Consider the following 25,718-nt stretch of genomic DNA (forward strand, 5'->3'; position numbering starts at 1 on the left):
TTTGCTGAGAGTAATACATCGTACCCTTAATTACACAGTCACTTGAGTCAGTGGGTTATTTGTAATCGTTTTACTTCTGTTTCTCAGTTCACAGAAGATGAAATCTTATCACGAGGCTAAATCACTGTGGCTCCTTATGCAAATAGACTTATTACTGGAGAAACATTTTTGCATAAAGAGGCTTATTGTGCAAATTTCGGTAGCAATCTTAACCCAAATGGTTGTCTATTTCCCTAGTTTTCCACATAGATCATCACAGTCCATCCAAATAGAAACTCTGCTATTATAACCATCTTTGGCACAGCCATCTTCTAAATTACTGTAAACTCATTCATTTCATCCTTGCATGTGAACAAGTCTTTTTGAAGGAGAGAACATACTCCAGTTCCTTAGCTCTAATAATTGGGAATTAGAAAAACTTCATTTAGAACATGAAACCAAAACTCTGCTATTGAAACGGATATACTCACGTATGAGACAGTGCATGTCTTGGGAGTAGCGAGAGTTGTCTGGAATGGTGAAGTTTCCATCACAAATTGCCACCTGACTCTCCCCAAAGGGTAAAGTAAAGTAACACAATTTGTACAGTAAACAACCAAGGGCCTAAAGAGAGGAAAGAACAGAAAGAAATATTTAAACAGTAACTACTGCCATCATAGATTAAAGAGGAAGGATGGCCCAATGGTCAGAGCACTAGCCTGGGACTCGGGAGAACCAGGTTCAATCCTTGCTTTGCCACCTTTCCTGCATGACCTTGGTCAAGTCATTTAGCCTCTCTGTATCAGAGTTCCCAATCTGTAACACGGGGATAATCGCACTTCCCTACCGGACAGGAGGATAAATACCTTAAAACAACATGAGGTGATCGGATACTATGAAAATGGAGGGCAGATAAGTACCTAAGATAGATCACACGCATTATTAGCCACAACACTGCCTCAGTCCACATATCAATATGTATATGAAGGAGATTGAGATATGGCTACTTGGTCCCTACTTCAAATTCATTTAAATATACTTCAGATGTGTTGGGCCGAGTAGGAGGCCAAAAGGTTGTAGGAGCTTCAATCATATCAACTCTTCATCCACATTTGCCACTGTCCCCCATTGTGGGGAGGGCTGTTTGGAGTAGAAAGAACAGTTCCACAGTACAGAGATTCTCTTATGGCTGAGGATTTTGTCTACAAGGATTTCTCTGACCAGAGAAATTTCTGTTGTCATAAATCAGACTGATTAGGTCAAGGTCTAGTCACAGCTGCAAGCTACTTTTAAAACGCTCCACACAGTCCCGAAAAGAGGGAGGCCTTATCTACCCTAGAAAGCTTTAAACACACCAGGATAAACAAACTGGCTAAACTCTTTTAGGGCTTATCTACATGCACATTTAGCTGGCGGCAAGCTGGCGCGTGAATCTACCCCACACTAGCCTGCCTTCCTCTAACTGTCCGTGCGGACTCCGCTGATGGTCGAAGCAGATCGACAGACTTAGTCCTCTTATCTAAGGGACTAAATCAAAGTATATTAAACTGCTAATGTGCATGAACTGGGTCCATATAGACGGTTAGTCTGCAACAGGCTAGCCCAGGATAGATTCGTGCCCAGGCTTGTCACAAATTGATGGTTTGCGCAGACAAGCCCGTAGTGTAGATGCAGTTCTATGAATGTAAGAGTTCCCTGAAGCTAGACCAGTATGAGCGCTTGGATACTGGTATCAATTGAGTCCATGCTGGGAGTTGTACTGCTAAAATGTGACAGCCCTAACCAAAATAGTTCCACCTGAACTGAATCTGTGTGTAGACAAGGCCAAAGTAAATTTGTATGAGTTGAAAACAGAGAGTAGTAGGTGAAATACAATGGAAAGGAGGTTAAAAAAAAAAGCAGGATGGTCTCAGGGAATTGCCAGATTATAATTGGACAAATGGGGGGGGGGGGGGGGGAGAAGAAGAGAGAGAGAACATTGATTGTATTTGGGTAATTGGGAATTCAGGCAATCGAGAGGGCAGGAGCTGTTCAGCAGCAGGGTGGCTTCTTCTGTGGACAGGGGCTTGTACTCACAATCCTGGCCAACGGTCTCTGCTCTGCCCTGCTCACTTGCTCCTGCGACAGAGGGGCTGCGGAAGGCTGGCTGCCACAGGAGGACCTCCCACACAGCCACAGGTTCATTGTCCTCCTTACAGCCCTGGCCCTGGGTCTGTTCTGTTATCCGAGCCTCTGCATTATCCAAATCCCTTCTCTCCCCACTCCCCCCAAATGTATTTCATGTATCTCCTGCTCAGGGACAAGGAAGGGTTCAGAAAACGTGGAGGTTTGACAATAGGGTTTGTTAATCAGGAGTATACTGTATACTAGACTGGCAAAGTGCTCCTAGGATGGACGCAACTATATCAGCAATGCCGTGCTTCGTAGGGCATGCCCCTTTCTCCCCGAGCCAAACAGGGATCACACCTCATCCCGCCCCTGACAGAGCTATTCTGGCAGAGGTCTGAGGCATAGACCTGCCCCAAGAGCCAGGCCCTGCCCCAGAAAGGATACGCTCTGAGGAGACAGGCAAGACAAAGGATGGTAAGGAAACAGACACTAAGGGTCTGGGCCAGGGTCAAACAGCATGTCGGTAGCAGAGCCAGAAATAGAACCTGGGGAGTAATTCTGCCCAGGAGGGTGCTATGGCGGCATTAAGTTTTGTGCCCCCCTGCTTTCCATCTACTGAAGGGGGCCATTTTAGACTGCCTCTGGCTGGCAGAGCCACCCCAGGGCTGCCCCTTACGCTGGAGCTTGCAGGGAGCTGCCCTACACAGAGGCTGCATTGGAACAGTTCTCCCCGGATTGGCTCCCTTTTATGCTGCCACATCCATGCAGCTTCCAGTCAACTCCCAGTCCAGTGCCCTATCCACTAGGCCACACTGCCTCCCAAGCCAGAGGCTCCTCACAACACACAGGCCCCAGTCCTACAGCGGCTCCCATTAAACACCAAAGAATGAAAAGCTCAGTAGGACTCTGGGTGCATGCAGGCTTTTGCTGGACGGTGCTCGTAGCTAGGAAAATGGCCTCTTGCATATACTGTGCCCAGTTTTTCTTCCTCTCATATACATTGAGCTGTTTATGCAGAGCAGTTGTTGAGGCTACAGTTCAACTCTTATACACCGGTTACTGCCTGACTGTTATCTAACTCAGAACTTTCCAAAGCATTTAGCTACACGCAAGGGTAACGTTTAAACTAAGTCATTCCATTCATCACTTCTGCAGAATCACTGTTCCGCTGGAACAGAGACAGGATTCTCTTCTCTTTTTCCCCCCACTCTTTCTGATGTGAAGATAAGCTGCCTTTATTTTATTAGGTTATACGGCTGCACATTGCTCAACCGTCACATTGCACCTTCAACAGGACAGCAAGTCACAAACAGGTTTGGACGTCATCGCCAGAAACCGAGCACTGCAAAATCTTAGTGAGGAAAAAAATCTGGTCAGGTTTGGGAATCCAGGGCCAAGTTACTGTCTTGGGTAGGAACCCATGTCAGACTTTTTAAAAAACACAAACACAAACAGTATAGCTTTGATTTTGCGTGGTTGAGACCCACAGTCAGGTGCAGCTTTGGATCTGTTCCAGTCGGGGGGTGGGGAGGGGGTACAACTGCAACCAGTGAATTTCATACATCTCTGAATTAAAGCATCACAAGAGGGCGCAGAACAGAGACGCAATCATGTTTCATCAGCTGGCCCAGTCATTTGAAATAACACAACACAAAGATCAAATGGAGCCTCTCTCTATGCAGAACTTAGTCAAAAAATATCCACCTCTACCCAGATAGAACGCGGTCCTCGGAAGCCAAAAAAAAAAACAACAAAAAAACACACTTACCGCGTTATAGGTGAAACTGCATTATATCGAACTTGCTTTGGCCTCGAGCATTTCCGTTAATAGTCACTTCCTGCCCCGACTGACCCCTCAGAACCCCCGACCCATCCAACCCCTCCCGCTCCTTGTCCCGACTGCCCCCTACAGAGACCCTCCTGCCCCTAACCACCCCCCCAAGACCCCACCCCCATCTAAGCCCCCCTGCTACTTATCCCCTGACTGCCCCCTCTAGAGACCCCCCCCAGTCCCTAATCACCCCCAGGACCCCCACCCCTACCCAACCCCCCCCGCTCCCTGACTGCCCCACCCCATCCACACCCCCTGCCAGGCCCCTGGGACTCCCACGCCCTATCCAACGCCCCCGTCTGCCCCGCTCCCAGAACCGCCGAACCAGCCAACCCCCCCTGCTCCTTGACTGCCCCTCCCCCAAGACCCTCTGCCCCTTATCCAACCCCTCGTCCCTGGCCTGGCACCCTTAACATGCCGTTCAGAGCGGCGTGCTGGAGCGCGCAACCCTGCCCCCCCAGAGCACTGCTTTACCACGTTATATCCGAATTTGTGTTATATTGGGTCATGTTATATTGGGGTAGAGATGTATATGTAAATAACTGTTTAGGTATATCCAATAGTTATCAAGTAATCAAAGTTTTGTTTCCCCCCCCCCGAAAGTTACAATTATGTAACTTTTGAGTGGGTTTCATACATACCCATATATCTGCTTTTGTAGTAATAAGTTGGCCGCTATACAGGTTGACCATTTCTGGTGCTCTATAGGACAGTGTCGTGTACCTACAACAAAAAGCTTCGTTAGTTAATTGAAGTCACAGGGTAGCGAGTTGGGGAAGGAAATCCATTTGTTTTAATTGCAAAGGATTCCCTTCCCCACACCCCAACAATTCAAATTTCACTTTTCTATAATAGAAATGCACTAGGTGCTCCAGTTCTAAACCAGCAAAAGGATTTCTAATGCATTTTATAGGTTGAAGTATTTTACAGGATAGAATGAAGCTGGTTATAAAAGAAAAAAAATTAACTCCCACAAACTTCCCAGGGAAATGAAGGCTACTGCAAGATCCTTTTAACAGCCAAGAGTTTGCTCTCAAAAAGTCCAAATCTCTTAAAAACCAGAGCTAGTAACATTCAAAAATTCAGAATATTAACTTGCTATTCCACATCGGTTGTTAGCTGCATGTCCCTTGCACTGTCGTCACTCCCGGGGCTTTGGACAAAATCCAGTCATCGTAACTGAAAGCGTGGCTTCTAATAAATAGGCTTCCATGCTGGGAGTTCTGCTCAGAGGTATTGTGAACAGGAGGAAAATTACTTTATAAAAACAAATGGTAATTGAAAACTGCACCAGTTGTAACTAAAGTACTGGCAAAAGTCAGACACAGTCTAAAAGATCCCTAATAATGAGGTTTTGTCTGAAGGTGGTTTAAGGATGCTGTGGTCTTGTGTGCTATTTACCTTGATTATGAAAGGGTGTGGCAAAGGGCTGGCTTCTTTTGCAAGCTTAGCAATAAGTGCGCAAACAGGCTTGGACTGCTTTGCAAGATTAGGAGCACTATAAAATCTAAGTCAAAAGGCTGTACATATGAGAGGCAGGACAGACTCACTTTTCACAGGGTTTAGTCATTCCCATGCAATTCCTAGCATGTGATTTATAGTCAGGGAGCGTTAGAGTAATCAGAGAGTTTTCAATAGAGATTTTAAGCTATACGAGACCCCAGGTCCCCCATTCTCTGTCCCTTCCTTTCCCCACATATCTTCCCTCCACCACCTTCTCCCTGACTCAGGATCACCCAACTTCTCTCCCATTTTAACAGCTTCCTTGGGACCACACTTTGCAGCCACCACCTTTCAAACCTCAGAAGAGCACTTGGGCCTCTTTTCAGAGCCCAACGCTGCATTTCTTTTTTTTTTTTTTTTAAGGCAACTGTAAGAGTCACTGCTGGAGTAATCTAGAGTGGTCAGGGATTATTTTGTCGTGTTCATTGCCTCACAGCGCAGGCAACCCCGGGAGAGAGGAGCTGAGACATACTGACCCCCATGATATAGACCACTGAGCTGATCAGTATCGGTCAATACAAGGGTTCTTATTAGTCCTAAAGCAACTTCCTGGCTTTCTGGAGTAATTTGTTTCCTCATCCGCGAAGCATCCAAACTACCATGCTTAAACCTATGCACAGGTTAGCATCACCACCACCACCAGGCTAGAATCAGGGCCCTATTGTGCTAGGTGCTACATAAACACAGAACAAAAAGACAGGCCCTACCCCAAATAGCTTACAGTCTACGTTTAAGACAAGAGACAACAGATGGATACAGATAAACTGTCGGGGAAACAATGAGACAATATTGGTTACTATGACAGACAGACAGTGGTCCCAGCACACCAGCAGCCTAATGGTGGTCATGGTTTTTTGGTAGGTGTTGTGACAAAGGAGAGTTTTAAGGAGAGCTCAGAGGGAGAATAATGAGGTAGCTCTGGGGAGGTTTAGAAGTGTGAGGGGCAGCATGGGAGAAAGCGTAAAGGAGTTTGTTTGAAACTTTAGCAGGTGAGTGATGGAGGCTGGCATCATGGACCAATTGGAGGCGGCAGTCAACGTATTGGTGTAGAGAGACAGACACTTACTTCTTGATCTCCTCTTCTACTGCATTCACTCCTTCGGTTTGAGGGTTCTGGAATTTGTTGGTGGCACTTCCGAAGTCACACAGGACATAATGGCCACGATCATGGAGCAGGATATTTTCAACCTAAAAGCATTGCACACAAAACACATCCATTTCTTTGCATTAAACAAAATTTCTCCTCATTTTCTATAGCCAGAGCAACATGAATATTGGTTTTTTTAGATTCTACAGCACACTCCGACTCCAACTTTAAGGTCAGAAGGGACCATTCGGATCATCTAGTCTGACCTCCTGCACAACGCAGGCCACAGAGTCTCACCCATCCACTCCTGTAACAAACCCCTAACTTATGTCTGAGTTATTGAAGTCCTCAAATCGTGGTTTAAAGACTTCAAGGACCAGAGAATCCTTCAGCAAGGGACCTGTGCCCCACGCTACGGAGGAAGGCAAAAAACCCCCAGGGCCTCTGCCAATCTGCCCTGGAGGAAAATTCCTTCCTGACCCCAAATATGGTGATCAGCTAAACCCTGAGCATGTGGGCAAGACTCACCAGCGAGACACCCAGGAAAATTCTCTGTAGCAACTCAGATCCCACCTCATCTAACATCCCATCATAGGTCATTGGGCATCTTTACGCTAACAGTCAAAGATCAATGAAATGCCAAAATTAGGCTATCCCATCATACCATCCCCTCTATAAACTTATCCAGCTTCGTCTTGAAGCCAGATACGTCTTTTGCCCCCACGGCTCCCCTTGGAAAGCACATGTACTAAATAAGTTTGAAATAGAAACAGTCTTATAATAAAAAGAGGGGAAGAATAGCCATGTAAACCATCAAGACCCGTGCACACCTCGGGGTGGGGCGGGGGAAATCACACAGTTGCTGCTAGAATACCATCTTCCCTTCCCCTTCATGTCTCTTTTCATAGAATCTCAGGGTTGGACGGGGCCTCAGGAGGTCATCTAGTCCAACCCCTTCTCAAAGCATGACCAATCCCCAGTTTTTGCCCCAGATCCCTAAATGGCCCCCTCAAGGATTGAACTCACAACCCTGGGTTTAGCAGGCCAATGCTCAAACCACTGAGCTATCCCTCCTCCTTTTCATTCCCCTCAACCCCCCCACCCCACCCCCAGATTGTATTGTCTCTATTAAGACGGTCAATTCTTCAGGACAGTGACTGTGTCTTAGTTGTCTAAAGTGCCTAAACATATTGCAAGTGCTATGATCTACATTTTCAATAGTGGATTTTAATTGGGTGTGCTCAACAGGAGATGTCTAAGAGGGGCCTGATTGTCAGGAAGTGCTTAGCACCTCCTGTCTATGGGGAAAGAAAAAACGAAAAATCAGGACCCTTTCAAGGTGCCTCAAGGTCAAAAATAACTAGTCATTTTTAAAAATCCGTGTTTATACAAGTTCTGCATAGAAAATATAGGGTACCAAGTATGGTAAAAACTAAAGAAATAATATCTGAGCACACAACGTATATACACCATAGATCTGCTATCAGAGCGCGTCAGCCAATGACCGACACGGACTCCAGCCCTCTCGAGCATGGTCTTCCCCACAAAACAGCTTGCAGAACTAGACCCATTAGACTAAGCCCAGTTCCTCAGTTTCTTTCCCAACCACCGGCTACGTTGATCACAGGATTGTCACTGAATCTTATCCAGCTTGATTGTCATGCAGGCTGCCAAAAGGCCTAGCACTTACAAGTGGTATTTCTGAGGCCAAAGCCATACAACTGGGTACTGCAACATCTATGATGGGCACAGGGTTTGTCTCTGGCTACTCCCAGTATTTAAATATTGCCAAAACACTGCGATTATCCAGGTGTCATTTCAAACCAGTAGAGTCATTGCCTTCCTCACCCTTTGCCCTTTCAACACAGATGGAGGCAGAGAAAGAGAGGAAGAAGGATAGGCCAGGGTTTGGACGCTAACCTAGGTTCAGGAGACGTCTGTTCAATTCTCCACTCCGCCACAGACTCCGAGACACCTTGGGAAAGTCACTTGGCTTCTCTACGCCTCAGAACCCCATCTGTACCAATGGGGAGAGGAGCACTGCACCACCTCACAGGGCTGTTGTGAGGAGAACCATATTAAGGCCCTGAGAGGCGCTCAGATACCTTGGGACTGGAGGACACACGGATACAGAAGATACACTGCTTCAGACATCCAATGCCATTGTACAAATATTAGCTAATAAAACGGTTTTAAAAAAGGGGCTTCCCTTCAAAGATGATCTAAAAAGAAAATGGAGCATTTTAAGCAGCAGAAGAAAATAAAGCCTACAGCAATTGCGGCTGGGAAAGAAAACGTGCTGGCTTGCTTAATCCATGCTCGTAACACCCCCGCCCCTCCCCTGACATCCATCTGCTTTGAATAATGCACTGTACACCGTTCTACCTAGTAGCGCTATGTTCCAGTTATTCCTTATTCCAGGAAAACGTCTGGCAAACGTTTTCTGGAGAGCCCCTCCACTTCAGCTTGCTGAGAATTCCTACTCTGAAGCATCTAGCAAGGTTGATTATGGTGGCATCGGGCTCTTAACATGCAGCTTTCTTCCGACCCCCTTTCAATAACTTCCAAAGAAAATAAAGCGTTTCTGATGAGAAATGTATGACTGTTGCTGACTGGTGGGCCAACAGAATGGACGGTCTGTTTCAACACCAGGCAGGAGGCGCTTTCGTTCAAGTCAACGAACTCGACAACCGGGGCCAGATTATTACAGACGCTGAGCGCTGAACTCTAGATGAAGTCAGTGGGAGCTCAGCGGTTCTACCGTCAGACATTTACACTCCAAAATGGAGACAGATGCGGGAAAGCTGTGGGTTGCTTTGGCCTCATTAGCTGAGGGACATAGCCTTTGACTTTGACTCAGAGGCAGCTACTGGTCCCTGCTAATGCAGCGAGAGAAAAGGTAACGGGGCAGAGGAAGTGGGATAGATCCGTATTTTCTTTAGTTGACAAGTAATAGGCACCTATTGCCTACATCTCTAAAGAAAGCCATAGCTTCAGACCTTGCATGTTGCACTTAATATGGCCTAAAATTTTCAAATCTAACTAAGTGATCTGAGGTGCTTTAATATTTGGGTACTTGACTGAGACACCTTGAAAGGGGCGGATTTTCAGAGCATGGGTGCTCAGTGCTTTCTGAACAGGGCCCTTTAAGGTGTCTCAAGCTAGGCATCCAAATATTAACACCCCTCCACAGCCCCCCCCCCCCCACTCATTACAGTTTTACTGTAATATTTTATAGCAAAAACCACTGCACACCACCATAGCCTGTGGAGATATTATGATTTTGGCATACTATCACCGTGGCCAAGATAATGCTTAATTATTATAGTCAAGTTTCAACAAATATACATCGCTAGGCTGAACACAGAAGCCATAAAAAACAACAAAAAAAACCACACAAAACAAAAAAAAACCCACACACCCCGAGACAGATTTTTCTAGGTGGTGAGCTGGGGAACGGGGGAGAATAAATCAGATGCACAGTTGTCGAGCAGAGACTCAGTCTGCCTAGTCACACTGCATTGGAAGTACGACATTCAGAGGATTAGTGTTACTATATTTAAAAAACAAAACAACACAAAAAAACAAACAAACCAGAAATCCATAATATTAGTATGCCAGCAAACAGATTCCAATTATTCCATAGCTCAATAAGGCCGAGAGAGACTGTGTTTAGCTCACCATCATTATCTGAATTGATCAGAGTGGTGTTTTACGATCACCTGCTGCATCTCTGCTTCAAGAGAAACAAGTAGTACCTCTGTCAATCCAGCCTCCTTTGCAAGTCTGGAGTTTGGAATGGGCTTGGACTAAACAGAAGTATCGTTTGAAAGAGCATGCGGCTTATCATTAAAGGGAGCGTGGAACTGACCTGTGCTTTAGAAAAAGCACGAGTCACATCGAGCTAAAGAAGGGGAGGCTGAATATTGACAAGTTATACAAACAACTGCCCGTGCAGGAACTATGGAAAGCAGAGGTTCTCAACCCTTTTTCTTTCTAAGCCCACCCCCCTATAAAAACTCCACGGCTCACCTGTGCCACAACTGGTTTTCTTTGTATAAAAGCCAGGGTCGGTATTAGGGGGTAGCAAGTAGGGCAATTGCCCGGGACCCCATAGCACAGGGGCCCCCACAAAGCTACATTGCTCAGGCTTCGGCTTCAGCCCTGGGTGACGAGGCTCAGGGCCCAGGGCTTCAGCCCCAGGCGGTGGTGCTTCGGCTTTCTACCTTGGGCCCCAGCAAGTGGAATTCTGGCCCTGCTTGGCAGCCCCCCAAAACCTGCTCGTGGCTCTGGACTCCTAGTTGGAGAACCACGCTAACACTGGTTTCAGAGTAGCAGCCGTGTTAGTCTGTATTCGCAAAAAGAAAAGGAGGACTTGTGGCACCTTAGAGACTAACCAATTTCTTTGAACACAAGTTCTGTGATTGTTCCTGTCTGCTGTATAATTAATTTTGCTGGGTGTAAACTAATGAAGGTGGTGGGATATAATTGGTTACATAATCATGTTACAATATGTTAGGATTGGTTAGTAAAATTTCAGTAAAATGATTGGCTAAGGTATAGCTAAGCAGAACTCAAGTTTTACTATATAGTCTGCAGTCAGTCAGGAAGTGGGTGTGTGTGTATGAGGGGGAATTGCAACAGGGAATGGGGTGGGGAAATTGGAATCATGTTTGGCTAAGGGCAGGAATGGGAACAGGGACCCAGGTGTAAGGCTCTGTGGTGTAGGAGCTGGGAAGGGGGACACTAAGGAAGGAAACTGGAATCATGCTTGCTGGAAGTTCACCCCAATAAACATCGAACTGTTTGCACCTTTGGACTTTGGGTATTGTTGCTCTCTGTTCATGCGAGAAGGACCAGGGAAGTAAGTGGGTGAAGGAATAAGCCCCCCAACACTGGAGATATTATCATGGTAATACTTGCTCGGATTCTCCTACCACCCACCTCTTTGGGTCCCTAAAACTGAAGTTTTCAGAGAAGACTTGCTCTCTTTTAGGCATGAAGACTACATTTTCCCTGAACAGGTTTCACTGTAAAACCAGGGGGATCTGCAGCAGAGAGATCTGAAGGAACAGAAAGCATTAGAGAACACCCAGTCCAGTCTGCAAGTGAGCCGGACGTGAATGAACGCCTCAGAACCATGCTGGAGATGCTCTTACTCAAACGGAAACTTGAAACATGTTTTGAAATGCCTGGTGGTAATAAGTATGCACCTATATCAATACACACGCAATGCCAGTTATTGGATTATATGTAAGTATACACAGTACGGCTGTAAACGTGTATCCCAAATACAAAGAGATGGCTTTGTGCTCCACAGGAGCCTGCCATCCCATTGGGAACTAACAGATTGACAAAGGACACAAGGGCTCCAACCCCACATACAGTGCGTTTCCCGAACCTGAGGGGGTCAGGGTCACCGACACCCTTGGGGGGGAGGGGGGGGAAGTGTTTCCTGTCTTCTCCTACACTTTGGCAAGACTGGTATAACTTGCTGTGCCAATGAAGTCTCATTGTATTCAGCTAGAATTGTGTTCACAATATGGAGTCTTTAAGAGTAAATGAACACATACATAGCACCTAGCTCATCACCTGTTGATCTCAAATTGCTTTACGAAGGAGGTCAGTATTATTATCCGGGGTGCTAGAACAATTTGTATAGCGGGGTGTTGAGAGCCATTGAACCAAACTGTAAACCCTGTAAATGATGGAAACCACTTCAAGCCAGAGGGCGCGGCAGCCCCCCCAGTTCTAGCACCTATGTCATTATCCCCATTTTACAGAGGGGGAACTTTTAAAGTTTTATATATGGTCATATTCGGACACCCTTTCCACACTGCAATCAATGAGACTACCTTGAGAAGGATAGTGCTAAGCAAGTAGCATCAGAATCCGGTGCACAGCATCAAATGTGACGAAAATATGAGCATCATCGTGAAGCGTCATGAACAACCAAAAACAATTCAATATCTTGGACAGGCACCCTGAAGCCTTGCACAACACAATGGTTCACATGAACCAAAACTCCATGAGATGAATAAAGATCAGAAGGAACAATTTGATTGTATTTGTGGATTGATCTGGCTTTAAGTTTATTCCCCTTTTCTTAAATGAGGCTTCCTCCCCCTCCCCCACCCCGCCTGCTCTTCTGTTTCATTATATTTGCCTCCCCCAAGTGCTTTGACCGAATATTTTATCATCATCTGCACTGCGGCAGCACCTAGGGACCCCAGTCATGGCCCAGGGTCCCACTGTGTTACGTGCTGCACAAAAACACAGAACAGAACAGATGGTCCCTGTGCTAACGAGCTCAGAATCTGAATACGTGTTGTACCACAATGTACCTTTCACAGTTTGAGGACTGTATTCACTGCAACTGTGTACTTAGACATTTTACAGGCTCATTGCTCTTAAATACAAAGAGGACGACTATTTTTTTAAATTGAAAAACCCCAAAGACTGTGGTGACACTGGATAGGCAGCAGCTGCAATGGAGGTATCCGAAGAACGAAATTTTCCTGGGTTATTTCAATACCGACACAATCTAGATTTCTCCAAGCTCTTTGGGGCAGGGATGGTGTTTTTGTTGCATTTATGTATTTCTGGTTGGCAACTCTGATTAGTGCTTCTAGGCGTGAAAGTAAAACTAATATTAAACTTTATGTTCATATCCCAAGGCAGAGGATGGCAGATTGTTTCCTCAACTCATACGCGTAATCTTATCATTAAAGAGGAGCAAGATTTCTGATGTAGAAACCTCACCAATGATCTAGTGATATGAAACCAGCCCATAGCAGTCACTTTCAATTATTACTCTCTGTATATTACAGACACACACAAATATAATAGAGAGTATACAGAGGGGGAGGCTTAACTCATGAATCCAGCACAGATATCTCATCATTTATTCCTATGCTACATACTGATAAAGAGTTTGTTTGTAAACAATTAAATAACGCTAAAGCCAATACATAAACAGCAGGTATGAGATTAGTCACTATCTAACAGGATCCTCTTTTTATGTGTATTGCCTATCCAAGCTACTGGAATAGTCCCATGGACTTCAGTGGGCTTTAAATCAGGCCCTAAAATTTGTCAAAAACCAGAATCAGCTCACCCCAATTTAAAGCGGTCTACAACTGCATTCATTCGATTTGTTTCACGCATTTCAACCGACCGCACCATAGGTCACAAATACGTTAAGTGCCCTGAAGCATAACCACACCACTTAGCTGACTTAGTCTTATTATCTGGTTCCTTTTGGTGCACATGTTCTGTTTAGCTTCTCTACTAAAGTGGCCTGTCGCATAGAACAAACGTCCGTTTAAGGCTCATGGAAAATGATCCATGAAGTATATTTGAATTTCAAAACATACACATGATTCTGCTTCTTGGCCGAACACGTCATTCGGGCATTTTGGGAGTTGGTTGAGAGGAACAGGGAATTTGTGTTTTATTTCATGATCACAAGGGTGGCAACTTGAAAAGCATTCCGCGTTGGCCTGACTCTGCTCCCACTAAAGTCAATGGGGGTTTGACCTCAGACTTCGACAATCTTAGCTCAGCAAAACGAAGGGTGACGGGATATGATTGGTCTCTATAAATACATTCGGGGGGGGGGGGGAGAAGAGAGGAAGAGGGAGAAAAGACCTATTTAAGCTACAGGACAACACTGGCACAAGAACAAATGCATATAAGCTGGCCATGAGTAAAGGCAGGCTAGAAATGAGAAGGATTTAAACCATCAGAGGAGTGAGGTTCTGGAACAGCCTTTCAATAGGAGCAGTGGGAGCAAACAAACTTTTTTAAATTGGAGCGTGAAACGTTTATCAGCAGGATTATAAGACAGGTTGCTTTGGACAGCTGAGTACTGGCCTCCTTGATGGGTCCCATCCAGACCCACGTTCTTAACAGGCATCAGAGCCAGGTGAATGTTTCTGGAAATCTCACCCCTACCCTGTGGTGTTTTGCAGCGTCTAAACGAGGGTCAGAGTTGCATGCTCAGGCATGGTCTGTTATACAGAAAAACCCACGGGCTGAACTCTCCACTGAAAAGGTGGCTGGAATTCATGGTGAACAATTTCTCTCATGGATTTTGGTAGGCTTTTTGTGACAGTTGTTCACAAATGGCTGCATAATTTGAGCAGACCTATAGATGGTTGAACATCTGGCAAACAAGGTGACTTTTCTATTAATAGGCAAAGAATGTATTCATGAATAAATTTTCTCGTCAATATAAATGTTATGGCAATATGATGAGTCCCTGATCGGGAGCGAGGGCCCATTGTGCTAGGCGTTGTATAGAGGGTAGACCCAGCCCTTGCCCAGAAGGGTTGACAATCGAATACGTTGTTCAGACACCTCCACCCCATACCATTGGTATCTACAAGTTACCTTCAGATCCCTGTGGATTATAGGCGTTTTACACTGGTGCAACCTGGCTACGGCTTCACAGGTGTCGCAAAAGATCTGCAAGACTTCATTCTCTGTGAATCCTGTCTGCAAGCGTTGGTTCATCAAGTTCACCACCTGGCCTCCTAAACGGAGGAAAAAGCAAAATAAATTAGACCTGCACATATTGCTGAAGCACAGACCAGTCAAAAGGAGCCACCTTCTCCAAAGGGATCCAACATGCTGGGTTTTAAACTGCCTGGTATTGGGGCATGTGTGACCTTATGGGCCGAACATAATCCTGGGAACAAGGAACTCATGAGTTCCAAATCCACTTTGGACAAAATCTCTCCCTGTAGCTGTCAGCATCTCACTTAAGCAAACAACGTAACCTCCTGGTCCATTGGTAAAATCAAGTGTCTTATGTACCTTACCTGTCAGGAGGCGCCACATGGAGAATTTATGTTTGGAAAGTGATTTGAGAGTGGTTATTGATTTTCATCTCTAATATTTAAAATTTCCACTAAGTGCCCTCACCCCCAAATCTACACTAGGAAAAATAACTGCAACATTCAAACAGGTTTTTGATGCAGCCATGTTCTTTTCTTGCCTCTGTAGACATAAAACCCCCACCAGATTAGAGAAATACATTTTAGTCATGCATAGTTTGGGCTAAGCCAGCAGTTCTCAACCTTGCCAGACTACTGTACTCCTTTCAGTAGTCCGATTTGCTTGCATACCTCCAAGTTTCACCTCACTGAAAGACTACTTGCTTACAAAACCAGACATAAAAATACAAAATGTCACAGCACACTATTACTGAAAAATCGCTCACTTCCTCACTTTTACCTTATCTAATTATAAAATAAATCAATTGGAATATAAATATTGTACTTACATTTCAACGTATAGCATATAGAGCAGCATAAACAAGTCATTGTCTGTACAAAATTTTAATTTTAGAGCCTTGAGAAAGCGACAGAGCGAGAGTGAGTGACCAGTGATTTTTGGTTCCCTGATTTGCATACCTGTCCTTTGAAAGTCTGGGTACTTCCAGGTGTTTTGAGTTGAGCACCCAAAAATCACTAGTTACTTTTGAAAACCTTGGCCATAAAACTTGTAGCAAAGGAGAAGTGTAATTTAAGTCATAAATATCAGAAGGTGTCAAAACCTGTCTAACACGAATATACTGTACAGCAGTAAACTCAGTTTTAAAAACTGTTCGTGCTTATATCAGAGAGAGTGATCTCCACGTGTGGAGGCAGAATGACGGATGTCATGAGCTCTCTTTGCCAAGGAGGAAAGCAGTGACAAGAGGAAATCTAATATTTTTAAAGAATTCTCTAAAACGTTTAGAAGCATTTGCCACCTCGGCAAGCTAGGCATTTTCAGTACAATTGTTTTCATGACACTGGAGGGCATCTGGATGCGGGTCTTCTCCGTCCCTAGCATCGTTGCGGGAAACAAAGCCTCAGCTTTCCCTCTAAGCCCTATGCAACAGATGTCTCTAAAGATCTAACAGATGTGTAATTGCATCCATCTCTCTCTTGGATAGCACACTGGCAGATTCCTTTTCAGATTTGTGGTAATCAAGTCTTCATAGGAGTCTCACTGCTTGACAATGCTCATGTACCTCTCTGCCTGACCTAGGGGGTTATTCCGGAGGCCTGAAAATCAATATTGTTTATACAAAAAGTTACTTTATTCACCCCTCCCCTCTGTCTGGCACTTCATTTTAATAACGTCCAGCCCACTGGAGGCTTTGATCTATCTGTGGTTAGAATCATTTGAAGTTGGGGAATTTGGAAACGGACTCGTACACTGTATCAAAATGCTATTTGCAAGAAGGTTCATACACAACATTAAGCAAAGGAGAATTTCATTGGTTTAGTCTGGTGGCCTCAGAAGTCTGAGGTTATTTCATGTGGAAGCAGCAGATGGAAATAAAACACTGAGACAATCATTAGGCCTAGCAACAAACATCTTTGCCAATGGAAAAAGGTGCCAATGGAAGCAGTTCTATATTCTTATTCTCACGTATAATGGAGACCTATTCATTTTATTGTGGGACAGGATTCTCGACTGGCTTGGTTACCAATTATTCGCTGATGCCAAGGAAGGGTTGGGCCTAGCAGTAGTTTTCTTAAAGAAAAATTATTATACAAGTGCCTTGAGAGTTTCTAAGATGGATGCTTGTCTCAATGAGACACACAGTGAGCGAATACTTACCCCGGCAAAAGTCCATTAGAATCAAGACTTCCCATACATCACCACTGCTCACAGAGTTTATACTAGAATCAATGTATCCAACAATGTTCTTGTGTCCGGATAGATCCCTCTGTAAGAAAGGACACGTTCAAAGCACAAAACAGCCAGGTATACAGCAGTTACATTTTAATAGGTTGATCTGTACGGTACAGACTTCCCAGTGTTGGCCTGTCTAGACCCTGTATTAAGGAACAGGTCACTTTGCATTGGAACCACATAGAAAAAGTTCATCAAATGTCAGTTCTGCCTTTGTTGGTTTCCTGTCCGGCGAGACTTAGGGCAAGAAGTCTTCAACAGCAAGTCACTCAGCCCCCTGAGCAATCTGTTGTGCCTCTACTCAAGAGGCATGCCCACGAGAACAGCTTGATCCAGATTCAGGTCATCTCGCTGATCGGGTGCTCCAGGGTGCATAACCTAGAGCAAGCACTTCTATCTGCACGAGGCAGACTGTGCCAGCAATAGCCATTTCTAGAACGAGCTGCGTTTCCTCTTTGCCCTTCCCAGATTAAACTGTAGGTGATTAAACTAACAAGTTTGACCTTTTAAAAGTTCAGCTCTCTTCTGTAGAAGGACAGTAAAATGGCTTTTGGGGGGTCCTACCTCTAGCTATTTTTTGCAGCTTACATGAGATGCTTCTTTCTAATGCCCAAGTTGGCAAACATGCTGGGGATGCGACAGCCCAGGTGGGTTCTTTCCTTCTTGCGCAACCTCACCAGTAATAAAGATGCTTCACATCAAATTCGGCCTTCACTTGCGTCTGTGCAACCTTGTTACCCTCAGCGACAGCTATTTGCTTCCAGGGGTTAACACAGATGTAAGTGAGGGCACAAATTGGAGACAGTGGGGTTGCAGGGCGGCCCTGCCATTGGACCTTGGTTAACGAGTCCACTGATGATGTGCAAGCTAGCAGAGAATCCAGTTGGCTCTCCCAATGCAGTGTCAGTTTTGCAGGTCTGACACAAAGTAAGAGTTTCACATGAACAGATAAAACAATGCAAAGAAGGAGCAGACCTGCTGAGTAAGGCATTACTCCTTTTACAGTGGCTTTTCAGGTTTAGCCACACTAACATGAGATCATGCAGATAGTTTTGTTCCACAATCAAGAGAAGGAAGTGGACAAATAAAAAGCAAGCAAACCAACTTTCCGAGTATAAACTGGAAAAAAAAAAATCTAATACAAGACCAAATCTTAGCTGTGCCCCCAGATCATCATCTAGGGCTCAGAGGAGGTCTCCTTGAAAGCTGTGCTACATCGTGTGGTGTGGTAACTCCTGAAACTCATGTTCAGGGTCACAGCCGTAAAAGTAATACACGAGTTACTACAGAGAACGCACATTTGCTACTGTTGCAGGTAAGGGATTCTATCCTACATGTCCCTTTTCCAAGGCTGCACTTGATTTGAATTCACAATGGGATAAGGCTCAAACTTTTAGGGCAACTCAAGGAAAAAGCAAAAAAGCCTTAAATCGCCATTTCAAAAAACTTTAGTGCCCAAGCTGTTACGTTCAAATCAGGGCTACGAGGCCCAGATGGAGGTCCCTGGAAGCAGCCCTGCCCTGCACACAAACACCCTCTGAACTTGTGTTTGGATAATGCAAAAAAAATAACTAACCACCCTATTTAAATTAGGTCTGCAACGAGCCTACAAATAGGACCAATTGCTTTTAATACTCCAGACTACTGTTCAAGGCCATTACAGACAGTTACCTTTGTAATAGCTACTCAGCATACGCATTTTTACTAGATGACATCCATATCAACATTTGTACCAACTCCAACCCTGAAGGTTAGAGACTGCTCTCAGATTCATCTCTACTTGGAGGTCTCCCATTCAAATGCTGATCAAGTTCAACCGTGCAAAGCTCAGTACTGCCAGCCTCCAGCGTTCAGAAACATTCGTCAAACCTTAAGTTCCCTCTAAGCTGCATGGCCATCAAGGGCCGCACAGGCGAGGAGAGAGAGGTGCCTCTCCCCCAGCTCCGGGCGGCTGCGGCAAGAGAGGGCTGGGGGAGGAGTCCTCTCTCCCCGCTGCAGCCCCAGGGCAGCCTGCACCCCAAACTCCTCATCCCCAGCCCCATCCCAGAGTCCACCCCCCCCAGCCGGAGCCCTCACCCCAACCCTGAGGCCCCCCTGTACCCTTCATCCCCAGCCCCATCCCAGAGCTCTCAGCCCCCCACCCCTCTGCCCCAGCCCTGAGCCCCTTCCCGCACCCTGAGCCCCTCAGCTCCCCACCCCTCTGCCCCAGCCCTGAGCCCCTTCCTGCACCCTGAGCCCCTCAGCTCCCCCCCGCCACACATCACCTCCATATTGGTGCACGTAACAAAATTCATTCCACATAGATGTAAAACATTAGAGGGAACATTGGTCAAGCCCCCCGCCCAGATCCCCAGAAATCAGGAGGTGGGCTTAAAAAAATTCCATGAGATTTTAGAAAAATAGTTCTTTAGTTCTTTATTTGCTTTCTGGGTTTTGAAACTTTAGGATTCACATGTTCAAACAGCCACAAGGGCTAGAAACTTACTTTGAAAAATGATGAAAGCGGAGATTCTCACTTAAAATCACATGATTCCAAGAGCGCTCTCTTTTTTAATATATATATTATTTATTTGAAAAAAGGAAAAAACCCACAAATATTGCAAGACTTGCGATAAAACTAGGAGAGTCGACCACACTCACAGATCACGGCCCCAGATGACATGCCTTTCCATAAACACTTCAGGACCCCTAATGCAGCATGACTTACCATGATCTGAATCTCTCTTTTGCAGACTTGCAAATCGTGCTCATTGTTGACATACATTCGTTTCAGGGCACATTTCATCCCATTGTTAGTCCTCACCAGAAACACGATAGCAAATCCACCTGCAAGAAACAGCTCATTCAGTAATGGAGAAATGCCTTGATCCTTGCTTCCAAGCCTGGTCACTCGGATTCTAGCTGTTTTCACAGCCTCCTTGGTGTACACGGAGTAAGGAGGGTATTCAGCAGCTCTCCTCAGCGCCTTAGTGACAGTATCTTTGGTCAGCCCAACACCGCAGCTTTTATCTCTACTTATATGGTTATTTCAGGGAAATAAGCATCGGAAGGGGCAAATTTTCAATTAAAAGAAATCAAAGTCAAGAATATACCGATAGCAACAAGCCATTATGTGAGTTACTTAACATGCCATATGGTCTTTTATTGCACCATTAGTTTCCATCATAGAGAGGAAATCTGGACTATAAAACAGCAGCATTGCCTTCTACAGAAGCCAGAACCATGAAACATCCATGGCCTTCACTAAATGCCACAAGCGGAGCGCATTTACAGCTTTTGAAGCACTTTTGCAAATTGCATTAGAAGCCCAATTCCTGCCACGCGGAACACAAAGCAATCTCCTGTGCATTGTTGGAGGGTATTGCTTTAAAAAGCATCACGCAATTCATTCTGTGGTCATGACTATTAGCGAAGTCATGACCCCTACAACCTACGCAGCTGGATTATGAGGAAAGCCTTTCATCTTTATTACCGATGCTTAGAAATAAGAGGCCAGTCCTGCTTACTTGGAACACTTGACAAGATTAGGACGACTAGAGTATTCTCTCGTCAGAATTCTGAACCTGGCTTTTAGAGATCAACATAAATTTGGACACAGTGATTCCAGTCGCCATCAGTGTATTGTTGAAATGATACACAATGATTAAAAAGGAACACAGCAGCATACTCAAAATGACAACCTAACAGCAATGTGTGGACATTTCTTTTTGCTTAAATTATAGCAGACATTTCCTTAAAATATCTGAGCTACTAGTAATAATGTATTATTGGACATTAACTCAGTATCTCCTTTAGCCCACCCCAAGAGAGATCAGGCTCCAATGTACTCGGGGCTGTACTTAGTACAGAAGAGACCATCCATGTCCCCAAGAGCTATGATCTAAACCAGGGGCAGGCAAACTTTTTGGCCTGAGGGCCACATTGGATTTCCAAAATTGTATGGAGGGCCGGTTAGGGGAGGCTGTGCCTCCCCAAACAGCCAGGCATGCCCCCGCCCCCAGGACTCCCATCCCATCCAACCCCCCGCTTCTCGCCCCCTGATGGCCCCCCAGGGACTCCTACCCCATCCACCACCCCGTTCCCTACCCCCTACCGCCCCATCCAACCCCTCCTCTCATTCCTGACTGCTCCCCCAGGACCCCTGCCCCATCCAAGCACCCATTCTCCCTGTCCCCCCCCCACCCCATCCAAGCCCCCCCTCCTTCCTGACTTGCCCCCCAGGACCCCTGCCTCCATTCAGCCCCCGTTCCCCGCCCTGACCCCTAACCACACCCCTGCCCCCCCCCACTCCCCTGCCCTCTATCCAGCCCCGCCCTGCTCCCTTACCACGCTGCCTGGAGCGCTGGTGGCTTCCGGCATACAGCCACGCCAGCCAGCTGGAGCCAGCCACAGACCGTGCAGCACAGAGCACAGGGTCCGGCCGCGGCTCTGCAGCCCCGCCGTCCAGAGCCTTGCGCCGGTCGCGCAGTGAGCTGAGGCTGCGGGGGAGGGGGGAACAGCAGGGGAGGGGCTGGGGGTTAGCCTCCCGGACCAGGAGCTCAGGGGCCAGGCAGGAGGGTCCTGCAGGCCGGATATGGCCCGCGGGCCGTAGTTTGCCCACCTCTAATCTAAACAGAGAAAAGGGGAAGAAAGAGGGGAAAGACAGTATTGTGGTTAGAGCACTAGCCTGGGGTTCAGGCTCCTTCTATCCTGGGGAAGTCCCATTGTGCCTCAGTTCCCATCTGTCAAATGGGGATAATAATAACTTTCCCACCAATGAGGTGTTGTGAGGTGTCTGGTGACTGGGCCCCATACAGGGCATCTAGATTATAATCATACCTAGATATTTGTTAGTTATTAACCCCATTTTACAGAATGGGGAAACCAAGACACAAAGGGTATGTCTGTACAGCAAAAAACACCCTGCAGCTAGCCCGTGCCAGTTGACTCAGACTCATGGGACTGTTTCATTGCTGTGTAGACTTCCAGGACTCTCCCTGAAATCAGTCCTAGACCCTGGGCTCCAGCTGAGCCCAGACATCTACACAGCAATGAAAGTCTCAGTCGAGCCCGAGTCAGCAGACCCCTTCCCATTCCCACCCAGTGCCTCGATCACAAAACCCCAAGGTATTGAAAATGAATTCCTTATAATATATCCAATTAGCACATGTTCAAAGCATTCATTTTTGTGGGTTCTGGGGGTAGCAGGTTTGAGGGTGGGAGGAGAAAGCAGGCCTTTTGTTACAATTACACCACATAAGAGGACATGCTAAGTACAGAACTTATACTAACATTATTTAAAAAAAAATTATTGGGTACAGAACCACCTGTGTAGTAAATTCCCAATCCATTAGCTAAAACATTCCTCCACGTTACCATGGCTCTGAAGTAAAAAACACAACATTTGAAAGGATAACCAATTCAAGAATTAAAATTTCATCTAATCTAATGGGGGTTGGGGAGCAACATAATCCTCATCGCAAGCCCAATTAATAAAACCAGAGAACTAAGTTTCATCACCAATCTTGTATTTCTACAGCGCCTACTACAATGAGGGCCTTGTTCACGACAAGGGCTTCTAGGAGCTATGGTAATATAAATAAACCAACCACCACCGATGCTACGTGCCCCTTTCAAAAGGAGCTAGCAGAAACATTTGCTTTATGCATTCTGGAAAGACTCAAGAACTCTCCTCACTTGGATCTTGCACAGTGCGCCGTTCACCCTAGGGTTGGAGCACAGAGACTGCTTTCATCAGTCATGTGAAACACAGGACCATCGATCGTGCCTTGGAGTCTTCAGGTTTCTTCTGGGCAGGGAAACCTCTGGTCATTGCTCCTCAAGAAGGGGCCAGCAGGAATGTACTTTTCAGTAACCGGCTCTGTAAGTAGCAGCTTGGGCTGACCATCCTGGTTCTCAGAGGGCGTTTTCACCAGCATGTGCGGCTTTATTGATAAGCTAGTGATCTGAGCACACCTCCCTGTGGGCCTGCTGCTCTAAACCTTCACAGATGCTAAATGGATGGCCTTTCGTGAATCGAGACAGTGCTGGTGCGACCTCCTCTGCCAACTTCAGTTTGTGAACTCGAATAAGATTCTACAGCCGCAGCAAAAATCTGGAATTCTATGGGGGAAGCCAGGAATTTAAATTCATCGCTCCGACACCTAAGACAGCCTGCCCTCTTTGCATACGCTCTAGAATGGAACCCAGCCTACATTGCTTTTTGTTCTGATGCCATGGACATTTTAAGTACCAAGCCCATGAAATCACTTACCTTGGACTTATCTCCCTCCACCTCCCCAGACCTTACCATAATAAGGAAGGCAAGGGAAGGACACTTTACTTCCCCATCAAAAGACACAGTTATAGTTACCAGCCCCGTGTGAATGGCAGTTTTAAGGCCAAGAAGCCAACCAAATATACTCTCAAAAGTGACAAAATCTGAACCTGTTCAGACTCCAGGGTCATGAATTTATTTGCAGGGAGTAGAGGGGGAAGAACACATGGAATGAGTTCACCGCAGTCTTGTAACAAGTAGTAAAATAGATTCCGCCAATTTACATAATTTAGCAGCAAGCGTCTCTCTTTACAGGGCTTTCAAAAAGTTTACGGATACAAAGGGAGACAGAATCCTTAAATGAGGCAGGCTCTTTGTGAAATATTCATCTTTGCCTGGGATCACTTACAAACCTTATCTGTGAAGTTAAATGCAGATATAGTACCTGGGGAAGGTAATGAAAAATGAAGCGGCTTTCATAGAGCAGAAGGTATCTAACAGGGGCTGGCACCAGACACCTCAGAGTTAGGCCTAGGATGTTTATGTATAGGTAGTAATCACATATATGTGACCCAACTGCGTGTATGCGGGTTTCTTCATGTTATGTTGCACAAAGATACAGCCACCTGCGGAGTAAAATTTAGCATCAAAATCACTTGCGTTTGACAGGCTAACAATAATTAGTGCTTGCGGGTTGTTTCCCAATTGGATGTACATGCAGTTTAAGTCTGGAGCAATAGCTCTCAACCTTTGCAGACTATGGTACCCCTTTCAGGAGTCTGATTTGCCCTGTGTACACCCAAGTTTCACCTCCCTTAAAAACTACTTGCTTACCAAAAAATCAGACAAAAATACAAAAAAGTGTCACAGGACACTTATTGCAAAATGGCTATGCTCCCCTTAATAATGCAATTATTCCTGAATGTTGCCATGTTTATTAAGTCAACCACTCCTAGAGCACAGCTGATGGACAATGTATATCAGAATTACATATTCTTACTTTTGTTGGAAGTGACCATGCCAACAGGCACAAAAAGCAACCTATGCCACGGAGAATCTCAATTAGATTGACCCCAGTGGTTCAAGGGAAGCGAGTAACAGGAATCTAGAATAAAATTAGAAAGTTAATTTCTGACAAAGTAGGATAAAAACTTGCTCCATGAGGGCTTGACATGTTTCATACAGTGGACTGTCTTTTGCATGGAGCGATGGGAGTGGAGTCTATATGGTGGAATTGGCACTCTCTCCATAGCCTGAGTTCAGAAAGATGGACTTTTTTTTTTTTTAAAGTTAACATTAATGTTTATTACAGCACAGCTTATCAAATGTGCTGTGAAGTTATATCCTTGCACCCTTTCCTCAATCATCTTCAACTACTGTCAACTTCAACCGACAGGACTGCAAATTTAAGCAATTCAAAAGAATTTAGTTGTATTTGCAAACAAAATAAGCTATCAAGAGAATGGACTTGCTACCCATAACCGTGGCAAGCTTCTCTCAACAGGAAAGGAGTTCTGGTTTAATCACAGTGCAAAAAACAAAACAAACCAAACTAATGGAACTAATTACATTTGCTATCAGACACAGAACACGTAGTGGCCAGAGTCCATTCAGAAGGGGGTCAAAGAATTTAAAGGTCAGAAGGGTCATCATATTATGTCATCCAACCTCCTGACAACACAAACCACAGAACATCACCCAGTTACCCCTGTATTGAGCCCAATTTGTGTCTGGTTAAACCCTATCTTCTAGGAAGCCATTTGGTCTTGATTTGGAGACATCACGATATGGAGAACCCACCATTCCTCTTGGTAGTTTGTTCCAACAATCAATCACCCTCACTGTTTTTATTTTAAAATTAAGAAACAAGGCACGCTTTTTAATTTGTCTGGCTTTAACTTTCGGCCTTTCGTTCTTATGTCTTTCTCCACTAGATTAAAGAGCCCTTTAGTACCTGGTATTTTCTCCCTGGGAAGGAATTTATACACTGTAATCTTGATCTTTTGGATAAGCAAAACATATTGAGCGCCTAACGTCTCCCACTGTTCTAAGGCATGCGTTTCCAGCCCAGGTTTCAAGGTTGTTTCCACTTAGCCTCTCCTGCATGCACACTGCACCCAGGTGACGTTTACTACAAAGCTTGATCGGAGGCCCAGAGCTCAGTAAGCGTCACCTGGCTGCCAGTGGAGTGGGAATGAAAACAGAAAGAGAAGCACTCAGTAAGAGGAGGCAGCAAAGGAGAGCGACCGTCAGAGCAC

At 45.5% G+C, this 25,718-nt stretch overlaps 1 protein-coding gene across 12 annotated transcripts in view; it reads right to left on the reverse strand.

The window, feature by feature from the left end:
- The window catches only part of AAK1 (AP2 associated kinase 1), a 125,862-nt gene that overhangs the window by 54,389 nt on the left and 45,755 nt on the right, over window positions 1–25,718 (reverse strand). For 11 of the 12 annotated variants that reach the window (XM_073325207.2, XM_073325204.2, XM_073325205.2 and 8 more), the window contains exons 3-8: window positions 19,912–20,030; window positions 17,130–17,238; window positions 14,904–15,046; window positions 6,489–6,610; window positions 4,561–4,642; window positions 471–603 (exon numbers count right to left, since the gene is read on the reverse strand). In XM_073325207.2, coding sequence (XP_073181308.1) covers window positions 471–603; window positions 4,561–4,642; window positions 6,489–6,610; window positions 14,904–15,046; window positions 17,130–17,238; window positions 19,912–20,030 — 708 coding nt within the window. The remainder of the gene's footprint in view (window positions 1–470; window positions 604–4,560; window positions 4,643–6,488; window positions 6,611–14,903; window positions 15,047–17,129; window positions 17,239–19,911; window positions 20,031–25,718) is intronic. The other variant, XM_073325208.2, reaches the window with a different exon arrangement.

The sequence above is a fragment of the Lepidochelys kempii genome, chromosome 26 (genome assembly GCF_965140285.1).
Source record: "Lepidochelys kempii isolate rLepKem1 chromosome 26, rLepKem1.hap1, whole genome shotgun sequence".
Lineage (NCBI taxonomy): Eukaryota > Metazoa > Chordata > Testudines > Cheloniidae > Lepidochelys > Lepidochelys kempii.